The sequence below is a fragment of the Apium graveolens genome, chromosome 7, assembly GCF_009905375.1.
Source record: "Apium graveolens cultivar Ventura chromosome 7, ASM990537v1, whole genome shotgun sequence".
In the NCBI taxonomy this organism is placed as follows: domain Eukaryota; kingdom Viridiplantae; phylum Streptophyta; class Magnoliopsida; order Apiales; family Apiaceae; genus Apium; species Apium graveolens.
In genome coordinates, this window is record NC_133653.1 from 54,964,040 (window position 1) to 54,972,283 (window position 8,244).

The 8,244-nt window shown below is 40.0% G+C and overlaps 1 protein-coding gene across 1 annotated transcript; it reads right to left on the minus strand.

Annotated features, from left to right (window-relative positions):
- Nucleotides 1-5,163: 5,163 nt before the first annotated feature.
- On the minus strand, nt 5,164-7,617 carry LOC141671443 (magnesium-chelatase subunit ChlI, chloroplastic-like). Its single transcript, XM_074477693.1, has 3 exons — nt 7,366-7,617; nt 6,902-6,996; nt 5,164-6,336 (listed from the first exon to the last, which is right to left on the minus strand). Exons 1-3 carry the CDS (start codon nt 7,469-7,471, stop codon nt 5,287-5,289), a joined length of 1,251 nt encoding a protein of 416 aa, XP_074333794.1. The 5' UTR covers nt 7,472-7,617; the 3' UTR covers nt 5,164-5,286.
- Between the last annotated feature and the right edge of the window lie 627 nt (nt 7,618-8,244).

Sequence of the window (8,244 nt, forward strand, 5' to 3'; positions counted from 1 at the left end):
GTGTAAGATGGTCGAAGTACGATTCTCACTTGTCATTATGACAAGTAGGTTTAAAAGCACCTTGAAGCTTTGTTTGCATAGTATTTTTCTTTTTTAGCTATTATAGATCAGGGTCGAACCCATATTATGTAAGGTTTTGGAAAACCAGACTTGAAATTGAAGAGTTCGAAATTATTTCAACCTATGGATGTTTGAGTTGTGATAATACTTGTGTGGCCCATTAAGCCAAGTTTGAATATTAAAGTATCGGAAAAATGAAGGAGAGAATGCAAATAAGGAAAGTAGCATAGCCCCGCAGGGTAATAAGTTTTAATACAAACAAAAGTCCAGACATAAATTAAGGATAAAATTACAAAATAGAAAAACTACTCCTCCATGTGGGAGCCTTCATTCTCTTTCTCCTTATCAGCGCCTTCAGCGTCCTTCGCAGGAGAAGCGGGAGGAGAAGCAGTGTTAGGATCCAAGATGCGATCATCTGGCTGAGGAGAGTCGAAGAGGGCGTCTATGCTGTCCTCTGACTCAGCCTGCTCAGGACTTATAAAGTCCTTAGGGTCGACTAAGCCCTGGTACTTCTCAGAAACAGCCTTCACGGCCGCATCCCATCCCTGAGTGAACTGTAGGGAGTAAAGACCCTCATCATGAATCTCCATGAGATTCTTAAACTTGTCAGAATCCATGTAGTCATCAATGAGCTTATCCTTATCGCTCCTAAGTTTCACCAGCTCGGAATGAGCCTTAGCCAGCTCATCTTTCTTCGTGTCCAGCTTCTTCTCTAGGACCTTGGCTCTCTCCTCCCACTTCTTCATCTCCTTCTCAAAAACATCAGAGTTACCCTTCCAAGATCTAGCCTGATGTAGGGCCGCCTGGAAATAGGTATTACTCTGCAAAGAAATATGTATGAGTTGGCGCAAATTCATTGGGATACAAGAAAAGTTGAAATTCACAAAAGGAAGAGAAGAAAAAAGAAAATTACCGCAGCTTGGGCTTGAGAACCCAGAAGCTCAATAGTCTCGACATCACTCCCCGTAACAATGTCAGTGAAATCATGGGGAGTGATGGAATGGTACGACCAATCCTTGGCATGTTTGGTGGATCCAACCACCGTATCGCTCCTCCTGAAGCCCCAGTTAGGCCTGAAGGAATGTGCCTTAAGTGGAGGATCCACATCGTCCCCTAGCTCGACCACCGGGACGTGGGGCTTAAGGAAAGTAGGACCGTCAGGTTTGCTCCTGGGGTCCCTGTTTAACTTGGCCCTCTTCTGGCGGCCAGATTCCCCCTCCTTGGGCCTATTGACATTATTAATAGCCTCACAAGCTGAAAGGAAAAGCAGAAGGAATATTAAAATCCAGAAAAAAGAAAAGGTGCGATTAAAGAGAAGGAAAAATAATTACGCAGGTATAAATTTACCCTTATCACTGGCCTGGGAGAGACCAACTTTCTTCAAGGAAAATTCCTCTAAAAGGGTCCAGGTGTCTGTTTTCCCATCATCTGAAATTAAGGCTTGGTAGGCCACCTCCTCCTCATCAGTTAATCTGATGCTACCAGGACTACCATCTGATACTTTGCAAAATGGCCTACGGAAGAGTGTGGCCCAATCACCCCCAGCCCAGGTCAGCCTGACAAACTCATCCCTCCATTTAGGGTTGTTCTCAACTATAGAGTTACTGTCAAAGATATGGGGAATTTTGGGCCGTTGGCGAATTAAAGCCCAGCCCGGCTGACTCATGGAACTATTATAGAATTGGAAAACTTTCCTAAAGACTGCTACGGAAAGAGGAAAGCTATTCCTGAGACAAAGGACCATAAAACAGATAATGTTCCTCCAGGCGTTAGGAGGGAGTTGACAAGGGTTGATTCGTACATCGGCTAGTAAACGAGGAATAAATTCGTGAAATGGGAACCTAAGACCTGCGGTCAGGGCTCCTCGATAAATGAACAGGGTATCCCCCTCCCAATTACAAGTCCTATCCCCAGGGGCGGCTGGAGTGATCCTAAGGTGGGGTGGAAGTCTGTACAGGGTATTCATAGACTCTATCCTACCATCTAACTCATGAAAAGTGTTACCATGATTATACGAATCTAACTCAGACAGAGAAGGATATTCATCACCTCTCGAGTTAATCATATCAATGAGGGAAGTATATGGAGATTGAATTTGGATGTTTGTACCTCTCTTAGAGACATTCATCTTCTGCAAACGAGCTAGGTCACGGTCCGCCATTAATATGCTTCGGTTGAAGGCTTGAAACCCAGAAATACTTGAGAATGGAGGAGCTGCGGTGGCTTTGGTCGCCGGAAATCGCCTTCAAAAGGGAGAACTTTAGAGAAAAATGTGAGATGAAATGAGAAGTGGGAAGTGAAGTGAGGATTCTCACTCCACACTACACTTATATAGGCGAAAAGCTCGGAATACGAGGCGTTTTTAGGCCCATTTAGCCAGGCCCAACCTAAAGGCCCATCTACAAGAAGTATCAGGAACAATCTAGAAGCTCCTGTGGAATTTAAAAAGTCAAAAATCGACCAGAACCTTAATATGGTTCGATCAGAGTCCTGATCGATGCAAAAGAGAGTCCTGATCGATATCTTATTCGAACAGAAGGGAAGAAATCTCCTAAGATCGATCAGAGTCCTGATCGACAGAGAAGAGAGTCCTGATCGATATGCTATTCGAACAGGAGGGAAGAAATCCCCTAAGATCGATCAGAGTCCTGATCGACAGAGAAGAGAGTCCTGATCGATATGCTATTCGAACAGAAGGGAAGAAATCCCCTAAGATCGATCAGAGTCCTGATCGACACAGAAGAGAGCCTTGATCGATATCTTATTCGAACAGGAGGGAAGAAATCCCCTAAGATCGACCAGAGTCCTGATCGACGGAGAACAGCATCCTGATCGATATTCCATTCGATCAGAATGGTCGAGAGCCATTTAATTCGTTCAGAGTCCTGATCGAAACCGATCAGGAATCCTGGTCGATTAAGCCCGTGTAGCAATCGACTAGGGTGTCACTTTGAAGGCCAATTCGGTCAGAATCCTGATCGAAATCGATCAGGAATCCTGTCGACCAGAGTGTAAGATCCTGAGCTAATTCGATCAGGATCCTGATCGATTTTGGCTGCATCCTGATCGATTTCGAATGCATTCTGATCGATTTTAAGCCAGAAAATTAAGGAATAAATCCAGAAATTAAGGATAAATCCCAGAAATTAAGGATAAATCCCAGAAATTAAGGGAAAATTCCAGAAATTAAGGATAAATCCCAGAAATTAAGGGAAAAATCCAGAAATTAAGGAATAAATCCAGAAATTAAGGATAAATCCCAGAAATTAAGGGAAAAATCCAGAAATTAAGGATAAATCCCAGAAATTAAGGGAAAATCCAGAAATTAAGGATAAATCCAGAAATTAAGGGAATAAATCCAGAAATTAAGGATAAATCCCAGAAATTAAGGATAAATCCCAGAAATTAAGGGAAAATTCCAGAAATTAAGGATAAATCCCAGAAATTAAGGGAAAAATCCAGAAATTAAGGAATAAATCCAGAAATTAAGGATAAATCCCAGAAATTAAGAAAAAATTCCAGAAATTAAGGATAAATCCCAGAAATTAAGGGAAAAATCCAGAAATTAAGGGAAAAATCCAGAAATTAAGGATAAATCCCAGAAATTAAGGGAAAATTCCAGAAATTAAGGATAAATCCCAGAAATTAAGGGAAAAATCCAGAAATTAAGGGAAAAATCCAGAAATTAAGGATAAATCCCAGAAAAATAAGGAAAAATCCCAGAAAAATTAGGGAAAATCCCAGAAAAATTAGGGAAAAATCCAGAAATTAGGGAAAAATCCCGGAAATAAGGGAAAAATTCCTGGAAATCAAAATAATTCCTAAATAAAAGGAAAAATTCGTTGTAAACGTGTAGGTCGCTCCACACTTTACGGAAAAACGAAACCCTGTAAGGGAACAAATAGACTTAACTTCTGCGAAACCTATTCAATGTTTCGCAAAAGTTGGGGGGCAAATGATAGGGATAAATAAATTATGATTGTATAATTAAATACTGCATTAATTGTACAAGTTGTGGGCTGCTAGGCCCAATAAAAAGATATATGAAACTCAGACCAGAAAGGTTAAGCCTGATGGACCAGATCAGGCCTGATGGAATAAAAAAGGCCCAAAAGCCCTAATTATTAATTAATTTCGTAATTAATTAATAAGGGAAAAATCAGCTATTGAGAAGAGTCCCGATAAGGATATAAATCCTTATAGATTAGCCTCAAGGGGACCTAAAAGGATAAGAAATCAGCTTCCTACTTCCTAGGACTCCTAAGTCTATCCTAATTCAGAGGCTTGTCCACCAAGTCTCCTATACCAAGTCCAATTCAAGGACTCCCACATCTATATAAGGGGTCTCACCCCCACCGATCAGAACTACGTTTTTTAGGCTTGATTCTCTAATTCACAGAGATACGTAGGCATCTCGTAAAGGCAGATTGAGTCACGAAACACGAGAGCAGCCATTAAAGGCCTTGAGCTCCCGAATCTTAGTATTAAATACAGCAAGTAATAACCTTGGTTTTTTATCCATAACAATATCTATATGCACTTGAGAAGAGTTGCAACAAAAATGGTAATATTTAGATAATTTGAGATTTTGAGGTTAGACAAGTGCAGTCTTCTTGATGTTTTGTGCGGATTTTCAGTTTCTACTTTGTGGGACATAAGTTTGCCCTAGTCCAAAATTTTAAATTTTCATCACAAGATCTGTTGTAAATGAGTCCTGAAACCTTGCTGGAAACATATAGTTTATGACTACAGAACCACAACTAATTCACAGTCCTTTAATTCTTTAAACTATTCTATAGACACAATACAGCAGACTGGACAAGCCATTTCCATTTGTTGTGATATGAATATATATGTTCAACAAGCCATAGTCACGCCTTTAGAACCAGCTCTGTAGAACTCAGGAAGTGATATAACAATGTCTTTATTAAAGCAGTACATAGAAACACAAGGGTATAGTTTAGGTGAGGTACAACCCCCGCCCCCCCCCCCCCATCTGTATATAAATGATAATCTTTCATTGAAGTCGGTCTGTTTTCTGCCCAGTACCATAGAACATGACTTGTGCTAAATTCACTGCAGAAAAAGAACACAACTGTCCTGTGTAGCACAATTCTAAAACACTGATAACTTGGAAAACTTGGAACCTCATGGTAAAATCCAAAATTTTCAGCAACTTATGTGACAATTTATGCAAAATTACACAAGGACGGATTTTCTATTCACTTAAGTGAAAACCTCGTAGAATTTTTCAATGACAAGCACACCCGAATCAATGGACTCCAAAGGATCCTTTCGAAGCCTGTGTCTCAAGCAGTTAGGAATGACAGTAGCAATATCCTCAGGTTGTACTTGGTCCCTTCCTTTAAGAGCAGCTAAAGCTTTTGCTGCCCTGTTTGTCACTATATCACCTCTCAATCCATCGACATTAAGCTCAGCACAAACTTTGGAAATTTTGACTCGAAGTTCACGATCAATCTGAACAGAAGAAAGAGAGGCCCTAGCTGATGTTATCTGCTGCGTGAGCTTATCTTGCTCTTCCAAGTATGTTACTCTGAATTCCTTCGGATTTTGATCAAAACGGGCTCTCTCCTCGACAATTTTGACTCTGAGCTCAGCATCCCTTACAGTCCCCACCTGAGCGTGCATTCCAAACCTGTCAAGAAGTTGTGGCCTAAGTTCTCCCTCTTCGGGATTTCCAGAACCAATAAGAATAAAGCGAGCAGGATGTGATATTGAAATGCCTTCTCTCTCAACGGTGTTCCATCCTGAGGCAGCAGAATCCAAAAGAACATCTACCAAGTGGTCATCTAGAAGATTAACCTCATCTACATAAAGAATTCCTCTGTTGGCTTTAGCAAGAAGGCCAGGCTCAAATGCCTTCACACCCTCAGTAAGGGCCTTTTCAATGTCAATGGTACCACAGACTCTATCTTCTGTTGCACCCAATGGCAAGTCAACCATGTTGATTTTGGTTGTCGTAAGAGGAAGTTCCTCACCTTGAATTAGTTTATCACGTACTTCCGCTCCCATAGACTCTGGATCTTCTGGGTCCGAGTTAAACGGGTCACCAACAACTACCTTGATCTCAGGAAGCAAATCAACCAATGACCTAACAGTTGTTGATTTTCCAGTACCTCTATCTCCCATAATCATGACACCTCCAATCTTGGGATCAATAACATTAAGTAAAAGGCACAGCTTCATCTCATCTTGACCGACTATAGCTGCAAAAGGATACACCGGTCTCTGGCTTTCCTTAGCAACCTTTTGTGCCTGAACACATACAAAGATCACAATTTTCCTCCGTAAATTCAATAGAAAACTTTCAAACTTCTACTATGACAGTTGTATCTTTATTTCTACCACTAACACAAAATTTTCTTATGCATAAAATTGCAAATATGCCCTCACGTTGTCTTTTACTTACCAATACAAAAAATCAGACCAAGATTAAAAACTCCATCATAAAGTTCCTCGCACAAGCATTGGAGTTAAGAGTTAATAATCTTAATTCAAAAATTCAAAATTGGACAACTATTTTGAAACGGATTTAATAAACTTCAATGTAACAGTCAACAAATGGAGTATTCTTCTAGAAAACCTAGCTCTTCTTAGCATTGTACGACCATTTATTGCTGCTTCTCGTATTAATTTAAATTATACGATCACACAGAGATGGAAAACAGGCACGCAACAAGTTGCGCAGCTAGTCCTCTTTGGATTACAAAACCATTTCTCCTTTAGAAATGAAATAACTTAAGTGGCTAAACTTACAAAACTGCAGTGGAATTTAAATGAAAAAAAATAAATTCAACTACCACAACCAAAATGCAAGTACCTGAGTTTGGGCAGGGGTCATTTCGGTGGCCACATTGGTAATAGCAAACCTCCCTTTCTTAATCGGGACACGGATTCCTCTATAGAGCTTCCTCCCTGTAAGAAAAAACGCATTTTTAAAACCCCTAAAACACGGAATTGCCCTGATACTAACATAGACATGCCTAAGTAAGGCTCGCACCCTCGACTTCTCTGTTATTCACTAGACTAAATTGCTCATTCTATACAATTAACCTCAACAAAATCAAAGTAACTAGACTGAGTAAAAGCAGGAACTGGGTCTTAAACACATACACCATAATCCAAGAATGCAAACTCAATGTGAAAAAATAGCAGTTAAAATGTGTGCAAAAGTAAGCAGATAACAATATGAGAGAGGGAGAGAGGGAGAGGGAGAGGGAGAGGGAGAGGGGGAGAGAGAGAGGGGGGGGGGGGGAGGGGGGGGAGAGAGAGAGCGATGTATACCTGAAGTGAAAGAAAAGGAATGAATAGAAGGTTTAGAAGATTGAGAAGAAAGGGGTCTTGGAGAAGCCAAGAATGCTGGTGAAGAAGTGCCAATTACCCCAGCCATTGTGTTTGAGAGAGTTTGTTAAAGTGTGAAAAAGGAAAGAGTATGTGCAAGGTTCAAGAACTGGACATATCGGCGGTGCATTCAGTGTGGTCTATATACAAGATAAGTGGATAGATTTCAATTCGCCAACTATACAATACTACAAGGATATCTCATCCCTCTATGCTCTCCTGCTCTTTTCTAGGAAGCTCATTTTCTTTTATTTTATTTTGTATTATTATTAGGCGCTAATATTTTTTTGTTAATCCGGTATCGTACCAGTTTTCGCACATCTCAACTAATCTGGAGGACTGCTAGCGCACTCGTAGCCACCGAGCATGGCAATTTACTTACTTTCGTGTCTCCCGGAGGGTTCAAATTTGTGACCTTGTGGGGGTAAACCCCTAAATTCAACCAACAAGGATACCCGTGGTGGGTTAGACGCTAATATTCCAAAATCCATAATATACTCTCGTTTTTTTACTAGAAATTGTACTTTCGTTAAATTCGCAATAATTAAAAAAACAATAAAATAAAATAAATCAAACATACCTGATTTATCCTTAATAATGCTTGAAGAGGGCAATACATAAGTGGATTATATTTTTACTCCGAAAAATAAGGAGATTGTTTGTCACGTATCGCTTAATTTGGACCCGATCATGTCATTTTTTGTTGCAAAAGTTACTAGAGTAATTTATAATATTATAGTAATCTATTGTGAATATAAAAAGTTCTAAAATCATGTGAAATGTACTTATAAAATATCATGTATAGATATTTTAGATGAAAAC